The 16,282-nt window shown below is 45.1% G+C and overlaps 1 protein-coding gene across 1 annotated transcript in view; it reads left to right on the top strand.

Moving 5' to 3' along the window:
* Positions 1-99: 99 nt before the first annotated feature.
* The window catches only part of synj1 (synaptojanin 1), a 32,340-nt gene continuing 16,157 nt past the window's right edge, over positions 100-16,282 (top strand). The window contains exons 1-21 of the mRNA XM_076274994.1: positions 100-1,579; positions 1,809-1,895; positions 2,373-2,640; positions 2,904-3,129; positions 3,494-3,577; positions 7,244-7,305; positions 9,254-9,350; positions 9,656-9,831; positions 9,957-10,038; positions 10,218-10,370; positions 10,798-10,963; positions 11,806-11,997; positions 12,208-12,292; positions 12,739-12,879; positions 13,246-13,438; positions 14,116-14,274; positions 14,618-14,774; positions 14,964-15,084; positions 15,223-15,435; positions 15,576-15,654; positions 16,013-16,178. Of these exons, the coding sequence (XP_076131109.1) occupies positions 1,384-1,579; positions 1,809-1,895; positions 2,373-2,640; positions 2,904-3,129; positions 3,494-3,577; positions 7,244-7,305; positions 9,254-9,350; positions 9,656-9,831; positions 9,957-10,038; positions 10,218-10,370; positions 10,798-10,963; positions 11,806-11,997; positions 12,208-12,292; positions 12,739-12,879; positions 13,246-13,438; positions 14,116-14,274; positions 14,618-14,774; positions 14,964-15,084; positions 15,223-15,435; positions 15,576-15,654; positions 16,013-16,178 (3,103 nt within the window). The 5' untranslated portion in view covers positions 100-1,383. The remainder of the gene's footprint in view (positions 1,580-1,808; positions 1,896-2,372; positions 2,641-2,903; positions 3,130-3,493; positions 3,578-7,243; positions 7,306-9,253; positions 9,351-9,655; positions 9,832-9,956; positions 10,039-10,217; positions 10,371-10,797; positions 10,964-11,805; positions 11,998-12,207; positions 12,293-12,738; positions 12,880-13,245; positions 13,439-14,115; positions 14,275-14,617; positions 14,775-14,963; positions 15,085-15,222; positions 15,436-15,575; positions 15,655-16,012; positions 16,179-16,282) is intronic.

Below are 16,282 nucleotides of genomic sequence, written 5' to 3'. Positions count from 1 at the left end.
AAACTGAACTAAAATAGCAGTGGTAGCAGCTAAATAACCTTTATACAGCAGCACGACCGACTGCGGTGGGAACGAGGAAACTGTAAGCTCAAAGCATACCTCTAGCTGGTTAGCTATGGCTTAGCTAGTGAAACCGAACAGGCGAAATATCCATCTGATGTTAGCAAGCTAGCCTGCTAGCTGTTTATCTGTTACCATTCCCTCCTGCTGAAAGACCTTGGCAGGTTAGCTTGCTAGCTGGTTAGCACTATAACGTTAATGTTGCGATGACTGCACTGTTGGAAAGCACAGCATTTTGCCACTGATTTGCATTTCTTAATAAATATAGCCCGATGGCTATGTTCATACATGCACTGTTTTCATTGTAATGTAGAAATTACATCGTTATTCAATACATGCTTCCTTGTTAGCCCAGCGACGTCTGGTTTTAGCCAGGTAATGTTAGCCAACAAGGTAGCAGCACCATCGTTTTCTCTCTCTCCCATCCCATCATAAGCTTAGCAAACGTTACGGTTTGCACTGACTTGGCCACCTTATTTGTTTAATGCTGCAGTTGCCTTTTTGCCAGCAAATGCTTTTGTGCATGAACACTGCAGATGTTGATTACAGAATTTAACATTTAGTATTCAGCTAACCCTATGTAGGTAACATTAATCATAGTGAGCTAAATGGTCAGCATACTATCAGATTTACAGGCCATTGATTTGATTTAAAACGTTTGGCCTCGCTGAGAATGTGGAGCATAAGGTTGATATTAATGGATGCAATTCAGGTGTCTCAATCCGTAAAATATGAAACATGCTGAACAAAGGTTTGACAGCCTGACTATTCAGGCTCACGTCTAGGCTATCTATTCCATTTTAGAACATGTTGATGATACTGATGATAGAGAGCCATTAGCAATTTCGAAACTAGCAAATGAAGTCTCCTATTTTATTATGTTTACTGGAATAGTGCATGGATTTGTCTATGTGTGTCTATGTGTCTATGTGGTATGTGGAAAACGAATACCGTGTAGCCAAATTATGGTTATCATACAGTCATGTAGCCTCTTCGGATACCTATTTTCCCCAGAGTCTGGTGTTATTGCCTCGCGGTAGGAGGCTTGAAACGGTCCCTAAAAACATACACTGCGTGCATGCTATTCCATGCCACTTGCACGGAATGGGCTAACTGGACAGTTAGATTTGCTAAATTGTAGTTGTTTCACTCTGACAGTTGTTGCCCTGAATGAATACTACTCGGAAAGACCAAGGTGGTAAAGTGTCCAGCATAAGCTGTTGTATATCATACTTTGCAGTACCTCACAGGGTTGGATCTTGAATTAAATAACCTATTAATCCTAATCAGACATATCTTTTATGGATATTTGTCTATTTGCTTATGTGTAGGCTAATGCTATTATGTTTTCCATTTTGCTCCATAGGTGTAAGGATCACTCATCATAGTTTAATCATGGCCTTCAGCAAAGGTTACCGTATTTACCACAAACTGGATCCACCCCCCTACAGTGTCATCGTGGAGACACGAAATCGCGATGAGTGCTTGATGTTTGAGTCTGGGGCTGTCGCAGTTTTGTGTAAGATGTCCTACTGTGAATGTATTGTGAACTGTTTCATGTCCATCCCTCTCATTGATTTCTGCCAGTAGTCTATATGTGTCAAAATATGCACCTGATATTTTATTCAGATATTTCCAGTAATAAGAAGCCACAGGGCTTTTTGATAGTCTGCAGTGCATGCATGGTAAAATATGCCTGTCTGCTGCTATTGCATAAACTGCATGTCGTTGTTTTGCATGCCACTCAGCTGCTGCAGAGAAAGAGGCCATCAAAAACACATACACCAAGATGCTGGATGCGTATGGCATTTTGGGAGTTCTCCGCCTCAACTTGGGTGAGTTAGTAAAAGCTTCTCCTTTCCTGTACTCTGTTGTCTGGCGAATCCTGTTTCCATCACAAAGCTAAGCCATGCCACTACCAACAGATTAAAATGACATCACATGATACAGTAAGATATAAAGAGAGGAAAGGGTTTAAATCAGACTTAAACAATGAATGGGCCCTAAAAGGGTAAGGGTAACATAACATGACCAGGTAGGGAGTTATACGCTTTTTGCTTGAGTGGCTTCCTGACATACAGCACAGCAGAAAAAATGTGTGTTATCTCTTCCTGTTCAGCTCCATTCAAACAGTAGAGGGACGCTAAGTAGTGTTTGGTTTCCCACTACGTATACAATCACGGGAACCTCCTACTTCAGTCAGTGTTTACAAATAGTAGCACTTGTTTGTATTTAGGTGTTTGAGAGTGTGCAAGACAAACTGCCTTCCTTATAAACAATCCTCCCTCTCCGCCTCCCCTTAAACCCTGCAGGAGACTCCATGCTGCACAGTCTTGTGGTGGTGACCGGTTGTAGCTCAGTGGGGAAAGTCCAGGACTCCGAGGTGTTCCGGGTCACAGCCACGGAATTTGTGTCCCTGAAGAATGACCCGTCCGATGAGGACCGCATATCAGACGTTCGGAAGATCCTCAGCTCGGGGAACTTCTACTTCGCCTGGTCGTCCACTGGGGTCAGCATGGACCTGAGTCTTAACGCCCACCGCAGGATCAAAGAGGACACCACAGATAATCGCTTCTTTTGGTGGGTTCTGTTTCTCCAGACTGCACTGAAGTGCCTCGTAATGCATCATTGTTGGGAGGCGCCTGCACTATTCATCCCTCCTATGAATGTTTTATGTACCAGATGGGAGCGAAATATAATTTTTTGGATCCCAGCGAATTGATAAGAGTTTTACTGCTCAGCTGAGCTCAGAGGAACTAGAAAACTTGTGCCTTTTACAAATCAAGGGGTCTGAAATGGTGCCTTTATTCTGCTTAACTCTGCATTGTCATATTTGCTCACAGGAACCAATCCCTCCACCTCCACCTGAAACACTACGGGGTGAACTGTGACGATTGGCTCCTGCGTCTCATGTGCGGTGGCGTGGAGATCCGCACCATCTACGCGGGCCACAAGCAGGCCAAGGCCTGTGTCATCTCCAGGCTGAGCTCGGAGCGGGCCGGCACACGCTTCAATGTCCGCGGGACCAACGACGACGGCCAGGTGGCCAACTTTGTGGAGACTGAGCAGGTGAGACTCACACGGACACTGCGTCCAGTGTTGTTCAAATGCTCACGAGTCACAGCTGCTATCTTTTCCCTTGTGGGCTGCCAGGGGTTCAGTATTTGAGTTTTGAGCGATAACACGATAAGCACAGTCATGCACCTGTTTCCCTGCATGTCTCTGTGTTATTGACTCAAACAGATAACATCAGGGTTCAGTCTGGGCCTTATCCCAATCTGTGATTTCCTCTTTTTATACTCCTTCACTTCCTCTTAAATCCAATTACAGAAACGTGCACAATGCACCTGCTATTTCCCCCCCAATAAGTGTCATTTGTGAAATGTAAGAAACTTGCACATTTTGTTGACATTTCACTGTCTTTCCGCCCCAGGTCATTTTCCTTGATGACAAAGTGTCCTCATTCATTCAAATCCGTGGCTCTATACCACTGTTCTGGGAACAGCCTGGCATTCAGGTAAGGGGCTGCTTTTTGATGCTTTGAATTGTTCTGCATACATTACATACTGCTTCTGACTAATACATCTAAAAAGAGTTAAATTCAGTGTACTAAAACTTTTAAGTATTCTTGAAGGCTTACCCTAGCATGTTCTGTGCTTTAGAGCATAGCGGCAATACTTATGCTTGTTACTGTTCATGTCATCAGAAAAAGTCTATTCAGGGGATATTGTTTCATCTGAATCAAAATCGCCAATCAGGCGCAGCAGGAGAGGAAGTGAACCCACACCTGGTATTTGGATGCTGATACTGTTTGTTATAACTGGTGAAGGCCTGTTCTATTGCAAGGGCTTTGTGCAATGTCAGGGAGGAGGGGCAAGCAATTGAAAATGAGCCAGATGTCTTCACTTCCTCTCTTAAAGGCACCCTGATTGCCAAATCTTATTGATATGTCAGTTAACAAGTCCCGATCTGTTTGTGTCTCTTCCTTGACATTGCACAGAATACTAGCTAGTCGTCATCAGACCTGAGTTTGTAGAGGGCTTTGCTGTTTTCTCTTAACTTGTTTCTGTGGCCTTTCAAGAGTGGGAAACCTATCATTTAGATGTTCTTCTTTTTTTCTCTCTCATGTATGTCAGGCAAACGATTATCTCCGGTTTGTTTTGTGGACAGTAAAACTTTATAGTTTTTAGTGTTGTCGACTTGCTATAAAAGTTTTATGTGATGACTATTGTTAAAGGTTGTTAAAGAATATGAACTCATCCAGACCGTGGTGGTCAGACTGCAGTCTTTTTGAGGCACGCTTCACAGGCCCTCCCTGTCACCTAAGCTGCCGCCATTGACGCTAGTATTGAGATTTCATAAAATATTTACAGCCCTGTTGTTCAGCACTGAAGGGGGAAGAATAGTTGGCTCGAGCGAAGCATATTATGACGGCCCCATAAACAGGGAATGTTTGCCGCCTGTTCTTACTTAACGTCTTCCTGGGCAGAATTCATTTCCTGTTGTTAGACTCCACCACTGGACTGCACGTAGTGGGGGAGAGGGGAGGGACAGAGCAGGTGGGGGCAATGGGGGAGTACCTGTTATCCCCCCCTGTAAGGTAGCGCGTGCCAGGCTGCGGAGATGCTGCTGTTCTGTGAGTCGTGACTGGTGTTTGCTGTCTCAGAGTGACTCAGCTACACTGATCCGTGTCTGAAGAGATGGGCGGCCTTAACAAGATGCATTTTGAAGAGGGAGAGGGAGGGAAAGAGGCAGACAGCAGCAAATTACCTAGCCTATGCTATGCTCTAGCTTTCACTTTATCAGCAGGAGGAGCACGCATATTTCTATGTCTTTGGTGGCTGGCTGTATTTTTCCATTCTGCGTATCTCACATAATCTTAATTTTGTTGCATAATGAATTATTATTCTTAAATCCTGAGTGCTGATATTATATGCTAGCAAGTAGTTAAGTGTGATATTTGCATAGAAGAGGGAGAGGACTGGGAATGGGAATGGGCTGTGAAAGTAATTGTGGTGAATAATTACTTAATAGTAATCTTAGACTGGCGAATTTCAGGAAAAAACTCAGGAATCAAGTTTATTCTGTTACAAGCAGAGAGGGTACAAAAAATGGTCTATGGTCTATGTAGGCCTAGCCCAGGCCTGGAAGGCCTAGGTTGGCCTGTAGCCAACTTCTTCTCTCTTCCGTTCTACATCCTTTTAGTCTTAGTCTAAGTCCCAGTCTAAGTCTGACAAACCTTGCAGTTTAGTTACTTTTGAATGCTTTAAACAAAGAAAGAAATGGCGCCAAAACAATCCCACGTGATTGGTTCTCCACTTGGCATCAGACACACCTACTCACACCTATTTCACACCTATCTGAATAGCATGAGGAGAGATATCTTATATATCAGAAATATCACTTACAGAATGTTCCAAACATTCTCACAATCAAATCATTACAATCCTTGTACTGAGACTATCACAATGATACCAAACATGAATATATTTACATTTCATGACACATGGATACATTATATCAAGGTAACATCCTTTGTCTTGTATACCTGATAGTAGGGCTGGGCGATATGGACCAAAACTGATATCCCGATATTTTGGGGCTGATTGGCGATATACGATATCGATACGATATTGATATTTCAAACAGAAAGAGCAAAGTGCTTCATATATTCACTCAACACAACAATTATGACAACACAGCCAGTTTTAATTATATTAATTTCAGACTGCTCTAACAGAGCTGTGCAAAAAAGTGTAAACAATAACATAGGCCTACCATAGGCATAGGCTACAGTTGCTCTGATAAAGCTGTGCAAATAACAAAAGACCAAAAGTTGACCCTGACTGACAACACAGGCCTACATTGTACTGCACAATGCAATAGGCTATTTTGGGCACAACAATATTGAAAAAACCTGCAGTTTTGTCACACAATGCAGTTTTTTTACCTGTAAGGGTTTGATAGGGCCTAGATGACAAGCAAATGTAGACTATGATGGCCTAGACATGTTATCAACAACAAAAAAAGTTTTAAAAAATGAGGCTACTTAAACAACGTAACTCACTCATCAAGACTGTGATAGACGCTACCGTCGTTTTGTTCATTTTTGCATGTTCTGGTTCGTAAGAAAAATCCCTATGCACGATTGAATGGGGTTTCAGGAATCATAAAAAATGATGCCCTAACTGCTCGCGAGTCACGTGCATATCCTCTTAATAAAATCCCTGAGGACTTTAGATCTGCTACTGTCGCTAAACGCAAGCATTCATCAGTGTATTTAAATTAACTAGGCTATGTACCAAAAATGACATTTTACCGTGAGTCGAAGAGCTGTAGCTGCTAAACAGTGTTGTAACTTAAATCTGCGTACAAAACCGCTTGGAGCGCCAGTGGAATTTTGATTTCACAACGAGAATTCTCGGTCTAACCGTTGATGTGCCGACGGAATAGGCATCAGCACCAACCTCTGATCAAGGTAAACAAAATCTGACTCAGTGTCCATCATGTTTTGTAGTGCTGCGAGGGAGAACGTGCACACGCAAGGGGCGCAGTTGAGCAGAGCTGCGGCTATCTGAATGGTCTGAACACAGAAGAGCAAGTGGCTTTGATAAAATGGCCCATTATTTGACATAATACCGGTATTACGATATTGTCTCAACTACATATCGTTTTCAAAAATATATCGGTCGTAGTCGTAATACCGATATATCGCCCAGCCCTACCTGATAGCCCTTAGAACCAGACATTAGCATTTCATTGGGGGAGGGGAGGGTGTCTTTGTTTTAAACCAAGAAGGCCCACATGGCTAACTGCAACTAGTCTTGAAGTTAAATTATTATTCATTTTAACCCTAAATTTATTGCTATCAGCTGTGATGTAACTAAACCAACAGACTTGTCTCTGATCTCTCCAGTAAAGAAGACCATTGTCCTCTCTTGTTGTTGACACAGTGCTCTCGATAGTCTGACTTTGCATGCGCCTACATTGTTCCTCCTGCACAAAATGTTCTCATAGTGCTACTGTAGTTTCACTTCGCCTTTTGGTTCAGTCTCTGAGCGTACCAGATACCTGTCTTCTGTGTTTATTTTTTTTATTCTTGGACGGAGCTCAAACAATGTCAGTGACACTCTGTTGTGTTTGTGTTTGTGTTTTTACCGTCTTTGTGTTTCTTTGTCCTAAGGTTGGCTCTCACCGTGTCAAGCTGTCTCGAGGCTTTGAGGCGAACGCACCAGCTTTCGAGAGGTAATTAAAGAAGCATGCTGCTCCCCACTGGCTGGTCCAGCTCCGCTCCAGCTGGGCTGGCAACACTCCAGGGAGAGGGGGAGAGGGGGAGAGGGGGAGAGGGGGAGAGAGGGAGAGGGAGAGGGAGAGGGAGAGAGAGAGAGGGAGAGGGAGAGAGAGAGAGAGAGAGAGAGAGAGAGAGAGAGAGAGAGAGAGAGAGAGAGAGAGAGAGAGAGAGAGAGAGAGAGAGAGAGAGAGAGAGAGAGAGAGAGAGAGAGAGAGAGAGAGAGAGAGAGAGAGAGAGAGAGAGAGAGAGAGAGAGAGAGAGAGAGAGGTGCTCAGATTGACCACAAACCTCTCCGCTGTTCAGGCACGCACTGTAGAGGGTGCTTGCACAGACGCACACCAGTAAATTCCACCCCAAACAAGAATACACATGCAGCCCTGGAGGATCCATGCACTCCACAACTACCAGTCCACTGTACCCAACCCCTGAGGCTCACTTAATACCACATTCCAGAACTGCTGCATCTCATTGGTTGATGGCCTTGTCACTCACTATATACATTTAAAGCCTCCAGTGAGGTGAAGGGCGTATGAAGGACAGGCTTGTTGACTGATGCAGCTTGAGGATACCCCCCCACCCACCACCCCACCCCCCATCCGCGTCTGCATCTCACATCCACCCCCGTAGGGCTGGATGAATTATGGGAAGATAGGAAGATAGGAGGTCCTCCTCTCTTGGCATGGCCCCAGGGAGAGGCCATACACGCTGTGCTGAATGCAGTCTCCAGCTCCCCTCCTCCCCCCGCTAGGGAACAGAGCAGAGATGGACAGCTTTGATTCCGCATGAGTCACCCAGCACTGAAATCCCACTGCGTGCTGAGTCAGTGTGTTGTGCTATAACAGATTTCAAGGCCCTCTGTCTCACTTTCTCCAACTCTGCATGGACTGGGCCTCTCTCTCTCTCTCTCTCTCTCTCTCTCTCTCTCTCTCTCTCTCTCTCTTTCTGTTTTGCACTCTCTCTCTCACACACACACACACACACACACACATGCGAACACACATACACACACACACACACACGCACGCTATATTTCACTGTCTCTTTCCATTTCACCCCCCCCCCCCCCCACACACACACACACACACACACAGACACACACACACACACCACCGTCACCACCTCTTTCTGTTCCTCCTTTTTCCTCTCTTCCTCAAACTTGTTGCCTCTTATATCTAGCTTGTCCAATTTCTTTCTTTATTTTAATTATCTGACATTAATGATGGATTGCCTTATGAAATGCATAATTGCATTATAATGAATTGATTGCTAGAGCACAGAGTTGAGAGTGAATTTGTACACAGAGATTAAATATGTAGTTTAATCAGGGCTTACAACTTTCCGGCACTGTGCGCGGAATTCAGGCGTGGGCTGGGCCGTTAACGATTTGAAAATAGATCATTATATTATTACGGCTTGGAAATGATCTAATAACCTCTAGCACAGCAATGTTCCTTGCTTTTAGACTGTTAAATACTTGCTATGGACAGAGAAAAACTAAGTTTATGTGGTTTTGGTTCCTACTCGTGTCTTGAGTGATGAATGATGTGTTCTAACTGTGGTGTTATCAAGATTTAAAAATATGTCGCTTCTCATTAAAGCAGCATGGATGCCCAATTCTCCTGGGGACCTACCCCTCATTACATCATAGCCTTTCATAATATGTATCATGTTGCAAATCTGCAAATATATGACTATGGTCTGTGTGAACTACGCTATTGCAGTCTTCCTGCCCAGCACCCACATTGCTTAATAGCATACACATACATGTACAGCGCACCCATAAATTAAGTTCATAGCCTGACTTAGCCATTTAATTGGGCATATCTTCAGATGAGTATTGGTTTGGTATAAATATATTTCCAGAACTTATATCCTGCATTTCCTGTGTTTTGTCCATGGCAGACATTTCACTGGAGTGCGTGGACTGTATGGAAAGCAAGTGATCCTCAACCTCTTGGGCATGAAGGAGGGAGAGCACATGCTGAGCAAAGCCTTCCAGGTGAGGCCAAGGGGGTTCAGTGTGTCATGACTGTGATTAAAAGTGTTAGTCCACAAATTATTATATTACCTACCGCTTTCATTCAAATCAACTCATAGGCTGTTTCTAAAATGGCATACTGCATACTGCTCCCATAATGATTTTGACTGTAAAGTGTCAAGTCGTATGCAGTCAGTAGTCCAGCAGTATGCAAACAGCCAAAGTCATGAATCAGTGGTAGGTATAGCCATAGCCATTTATAGTGCCTGCTGATGATGAATGTGTTGTGGTATTGACTGGTACTCTTGCTTGATGTGTTTTGACAGAGCCATCTGAAAGCTTCTGAACATGCATCCACAGTGAGGATGATCAACTTTGACTACCATCAGATGGTCAAGGGAGGCAAAGCAGAGAAGCTGCACAGCGTGCTCAAGCCCCAGGTCAGCAAGTTCATGGAGGAATGCGGCTTCTTCTACTACTCTGGAGAAACAGGCATCCAGAGGTAAAGACCCTCATTTTCTCTCTCTCTCTCTCTCTCTATCTCTCTCTCTCTCTCTCTCTCTCTCTGTCCTGTTGCTGTCTCCTGCATATACTCTGGAGCTCATCTGTGTCCTCCTCCTGCTCTAGATGCCAGACTGGGACCCTTCGCGTCAACTGTCTGGACTGCTTGGACCGAACCAATAGTGTTCAGGCCTTTTTTGCACTAGAGGTTTGTCCAGCTTGTGTTTTTTTTTGCTCATCACCAAAAAGCGGCCCATTTACCTTTAGGATGACTGTTACATGTGGTAGTTTGTTGTTTTCGGCCCTTTGGCTGTCATTACTGGCTTTTGATTGGTTTGTTTCTTGAACGTCATCCTGATTTCTTCCTGTTCATGTTCGTGTCCTCAGATGCTGCCCAAACAGCTGGAGGACATGGGGCTGACGGAGAAGCCCCAGCTGGTGGCTCGCTTCCAGGAGGTCTTTCGCACCATGTGGTCCGTCAACGGAGACTCGGTCAGCAAGATCTACGCCGGTACAGGAGCCCTGGATGGCAAGGCTAAGGTACAGTAAGCAGTGCACCTGGGGTTCTTCCCAAACAACGCACCGCAAGGCCAAGTCTCTCAAGGTGTTGCCTCTTGAAACACTGCCTTCTTCTCTCTTTGAGTGGCTCTTAACGTTTTGTGTGTGCGTGTGTGTTATTCTCTTCTGCTCACCTCTGGAATACTTTGTGCCTGCTTGGTAAGTGGATCAGTCAGTTGTGGCCTGCCTTACTCATTGTGATGTCTTTTCAGTCAGTCTGTCGTCTATCTGTTTGACTGTCTTCTTGTGTTTTGAGTTCCACTGTTCCACTGTTCATTGATTCATTGATCTCATACCATGGTCTGAACTTTCAAACAGGCCATATCCAGAGACTTTATTCTCCATGAATAAACAACTGGACTGTTTTTTGTTTTTGTTTTGATTCGTTGCGTTGCGCCTTTTCGCTCAGGGGGGAAAGCTGAAAGACGGCGCCCGCTCGGTCACCAGAACCATCCAGAACAACTTCTTTGACAGCTCCAAGCAGGAGGCCATTGACGTCCTGCGGCTGGGCAGCACCCTGAACAGCGACCTGGCCGACAAGGCCCGCGCCCTGCTCACCACCAGCAGCCTTTATGGTAAGCTCAGGCTCGCCTTGGATCACAACACAGATGACCCTCTTCATAAAAGACCTCGCATAGTATCCCTTTCACAGACCACAAGTGAATGTGTCAGTTAAAAGTGTCTTTTTATGAAGTTGTGGCCTTTTAATAATAATAATAATAATAAGCTTTATTTGTATAGCACCTTTCATACACATAATGCAGCTCAATGCAGTGCTTTTTATTCACTGATAATCATAAGCCACCGTGCTCAAGTGCATGTCTCTTTTAGGCTACTCAGTTAAAAGTGTCTTGAGGTTTCTTGTCTGAAGGTGTGGCCTTTTTCTGCCCTCTGATAACCATAAGCTGAGTGTGTCTCGGCACGGGGCGTGTGAGGTTGAATCCATCATAATGAATGATTTTGTGCTGTGGTGCTGGGATGAAAGGTTTGTTAATCTGGCCCACGCAGCTGTCCTGGCTGTGAGATTAGAGCTGTAACCTAGCGCTAATGCGGTTATCTGTTTAACCAGCTAACCGCACTGCCTCTCTCTCCCTTTCTCTCTCCCTTTCTCTCTCTCTCTCTCTCCAATGCTTACAATGTTAGTCTCTGAGCCCGTATTACAATCAGGTACAGTATGCTGTATGCACTACCCAGTTATGAATGGAGATGAGGTCAAAGTTCCATCCTTAATTTAATATTTCTCCTCCCGATTGCTTGCCCTTTTTGTCTCCTTTGTTGGCATGCTTTGGTGTTGTTGTGTTGTTTTGTCATGTAGTTATTTTTCCCCCCTTCCTTCCCACTTAAAGTTTTATTTATTTTTGTAATGCCTTTTTTTTTCTGTGTTCTGACACGGCTCTTCTTCTGGTTTGTCCTGAAGCGTCACCAAGAGTTTTACTGGGCATGTGCCAGAACTATCACAAGTACACCCAGCCCAAGCAGATCAGGGTGTGCGTGGGCACCTGGAACGTCAACGGTGGCAAGCAGTTCCGCAGCATCGCATATCGGAACCAGACCCTCAATGACTGGCTCCTGGACGCCCCCATGAAGGCAGGCCACCCAGAATTCCAAGGTGAATTGATAGACCAACACCGTCCCTCCCTCGTATGGCCTAATATCTTTCCGGTTTAAGCCCAGAATAGAGTAGACATGACAATGCCTATAAGAACTTGCCATTTGGGAACATTGGTGCATAGACATGACATGCACTTTCCCGTCACTGTAAATGTCGTTCTGCGGCGGTCAGTCTTGTCCAATATAACATCCCCTTTCTGCCCCACAGATGGCAAAGCTGAGCCTGCAGACATCTTTGCCATTGGCTTTGAGGAGATGGTGGAGCTGAATGCTGGAAACATAGTCAGTGCAAGGTAAGGTCCAAGTTTGCCATCTGTCAAAACAGTGGGGGCAAAACAGTGGATTACCCACAGGGCTTCTGCCCCTAGCTATTTGCCTCCAGAGCTCTTCTCCAGACTATTTTGTGCCACTTGCAGTCTGAGAAGGTATGGATCATTTGCTGCACCAGTTGAAGTAGAATTCATTTGGTGACATATGCTAGTTGAATCGTTTGTATTTTATCTCCTGCTATTTCCTATTCACTACCAGGAACAGCCCAGCGTAGATATCACTGATATCTCTTGTAGACATTGCTGAAGCAAATGACTGACACCTTGTAGGATTACAGTCAGTGTCCCCAAAGAGCCTCTCTCCAGTAGAGGTCCTTGCGTGCCAATCTCCAATCCCCTAGTGTATTTTTCAGTGTAATGCCACTCTCTCTCTTTCTCCTCTCCTCTCCTCTCCTCTGCTCTCCTTTCAGCACCACTAATCAGAAACTGTGGGCGGCCGAGCTGCAGAAGAACCTCTCCCGCGATTGCAAATATGTGCTGCTGGCGTCCGAGCAGCTCGTTGGAGTGTGTCTGTTTGTGTTCATCCGCCCCCAACACGCCCCGTTCATTCGGTATGCGCCACCGACAGCCCCAACACAATGCCCCCAGTGTCGTTTTACTCGCCCAGTTAATGCTGTGGTCTTAGGGAGACATCACCATTAGAGGGTATGGAATATAAGATGAAGGGTTTGTTTTAAAAAGCGCTACATGTCAGCGCTCTTGCCCATAAGTGTTTCTTCTGACACGGCAAAAAACAGTTCACATTTCCTGTAAGCATTTTTGCTAGTAATGCCTGAATGGGCATGTTTCCCTTGCTCTGTTTTGTGTGATGTGTGATGTATAAGGTTTCCTGCCATGGTCTATAGGGGTTGGGGTTAGGGGGGGGTCCATGGTAGATAAGATTACTTTGTAATGCAATACAATGTTCTGTGGCATAGGGATGTTGCTGTGGACACAGTGAAGACCGGCATGGGCGGAGCTACAGGCAACAAAGGGGGCGTGGCCATTCGCTTGCTGTTCCACACCACCAGCATGTGCTTTGTGTGCTCACATTTTGCCGCTGGCCAATCACAGGTCAAGGAGAGGAACGACGACTACAATGAGATTACGCGCAAGCTCACCTTCCCCATGGTAACACTCATGTTATTATTTAGAGTGATGGTGTAACAATAAAAGTGTTTTGCACCCCCCACCCCCCACAAAAACGTGAAACATGTGGATGTCACTGTGTGAAAGGCATTGCTCTAATTCCTGTTGCCAAGGACAGTCTAAGTACCATCCGCCCTGCAGCTCTTTGGAGTTATAACTTAGTAACTAGGGCACTGCTCACCAGGCTGCCAATCATACCCTCACTACCCTTCACCTCTCTCTACGTGGGAGATGACATCGTGATTAAGTCAATCTCCAGTGTCTAGAAATCTTTCCTTTTACCCACCTATCAGTTAGGATTGTAAGTGTTGTGAGTCAACAAGAGTTCTGCTCAATTCTATATATATATATATATATACAGAAGGATTTGTATGATTCTACTGAAATGATAAGCTTGATCCATATATGGCAAATAGACATTGTGTAGAGAGAAATCCAGAGTTTCCAATTGTGTGTTTTGCATCAACTGGACTTCTGTTCAGGAATATACAGAACGGAACAAAAAAAAAACAGACTCACTACCCACGTGGCAATTACAGATGGTGTTTATAGGAGGGAAATCCCAAGCTGTCCTTTTAATGACATGCTATATGAAGTTAAAGCACTTGCATCTTTACTAAATCTCTCCTATGCTCTGTTTCTGCCTCCTCTCTGTACAGGGTCGTCTGCTGTACTCCCATGACTACGTGTTCTGGTGCGGAGACTTTAACTACCGCATCAGCATGCCCAATGAGGAGGTCAAGGAGCTGATCCGCCAGCAGAACTGGGACTCCCTCATCGCTGGAGACCAGCTGGTGGACCAGAAGAACGCTGGTCTGGTAAAGAATCACTCAATTGGCTTATTAGTCAAATAAATACTTTTCATCTGGTATCAATGAGCAAATTTGGAAGGAATATTTTTTTTAGTAACCTCTTAATGTGTTTCCCATGCCATGTTTTGTTTAACGTATAATGTTGCTGGTGGAAAGAAATCAAATTAATTGTTATGGTTATATGATTATAGTATTTGGCAGATGCTTTTGTCCAAATCGACTCACAGAATGGTTACATATCTATCTGGCATTAAAGAACTTTGGATGCAAAGCCTAATAGTAGTAGTGGAATGTGGGATTAGAATTAATAATCTAATGATCTAATGTAAATATACACCCCCAATCCCAGGTTTTCCGCGGCTTCATTGAGGGGAAGTTGGACTTTGCTCCCACCTACAAATACGACTTGTTTTCTGAGGATTATGACACCAGTGAGAAGTGCCGCACCCCGGCCTGGACCGACCGAGTGCTGTGGAAACGCAGGAAGTGGAACTTTGACAAGACCGGTAAGGAGAGGGATGGCGGTGGCAGCAAGACTGAGCCTCACAGTGGGCTGCATTAGCTATCCATGTGGGGGCTTCTGAAATGGAGCTTTGAATATGAAGCTCAGAGCAACATCTGGCACATAGAAAGTCATTCATGGCATTCATTGTGTGTGTGTGTGCGTGTGCGTGTGCGTGTGTGTGTGTGTGCAGCTGAGGAGATGAATATGAATGTGGTGGGCGCTCCTTCATCTGAAGAGGAGGATATGACGCCCTGGAGCCCAGGAACACTCAAGTACTACGGCAGAGCTGAACTCAAGACCTCTGATCACAGGTGCCATAGTCCACTTAACACACACACACACACATGCATATACAAGTTTCTGCTGTATTGTTGGACTGTATTTGCTGAATATCTGCCATCTTTGTTCTCCACTCTTCATCTCTTTGTTTGCCTCTGCGTCCTCCTCAGACCCGTGATGGCCGTCATAGACGTGGACGTGCTGGAGGTGGACCCGGAGGCGCGTCACCAGGTCTACAAGGACGTGATCGCACTGCAGGGTCCCCCCGACGGCACCATCCTGGTGTCGCTCTGCACCTCTGGACCAGACGACTACTTTGACGACGCGCTGATCGACGAGCTGCTCGACAAGTTTGCCGCCTTCGGCGAGGTCATTCTCATCAGGTAAATGCAAACGAGATGTTAATGTATTCATTCATCGTGCTCATGATTTATATGAGTAAAAGTGGCACATTTATTATCAGTATCTCACATTGATTTGGTAACGTAGCTTTAATTCTGGTTCCTGTTTGCTCATGGTTCAGGTTTGTTGAGGAGAAGATGTGGGTCACGTTCCTGGAGGGCTACTCTGCTCTGGCTGCACTGTCACTCAGTGCCTCTGAGGTAAAGGAGCGCATGTTCATTTCTGCTTTTAGTGACGCAATAAACATGTATCCGGTCAGAGCTTGTGTTGCAGTCACCTGTATTGAGGTGCGTTCAAATTCGCAAACATAGGCGAACGTTTGCAAACACTCGCAAACAGTGTTTGAGGAGGTAATTCTCCACAAACATACAGTGAAGCTGGAAAAAGTGTTTTACCATTACAATGGAATGTTTATATCAAATCGTTCAAATTCAACTGTTCAGAGAAAAGACATATTCGCCACAAACGTTCGCCACTGAATTTGAACGCACCTTTTATCTCCGTATCTGTCTGAAATCAGCGTAAGTTCATCACTCGTCTGTGTCTGGCTTCGCTCAGGTGTTGGGGAAGATCATAGATGTGCGTCTGAAGAGCCCGGGCTGGATTAAGAGCCTGGAGGACGAGATGAGTGTGGAGAGAGTCTTTGGCAGCATCCCCACCTCGGCCAGCTCCACGCTGCTAGCAGAGGACTCCTACGTGGGAGAGGACGAATTCGACATGGAGGGTACGAGCCTGTGATCATATCTCGTTGATTAGTAGAATCTCAGTAGAATTACTGGAATCAACATCAGGGATTCACTGCCGTACTAAAGCGTAGAGATGCACTGT

Source organism: Alosa pseudoharengus, unplaced genomic scaffold (assembly GCF_046254945.1).
Source record: "Alosa pseudoharengus isolate Yale_2024_CS ecotype anadromous, Long Island Sound unplaced genomic scaffold, YU_APseudo_1.1 YU_APseudo_1.1_scf_8, whole genome shotgun sequence".
Classification (NCBI taxonomy): domain Eukaryota; kingdom Metazoa; phylum Chordata; class Actinopteri; order Clupeiformes; family Clupeidae; genus Alosa; species Alosa pseudoharengus.
Note: the sequence above shows the minus strand (reverse complement) of the source record. Positions and strands in the feature narration are given on the sequence as shown.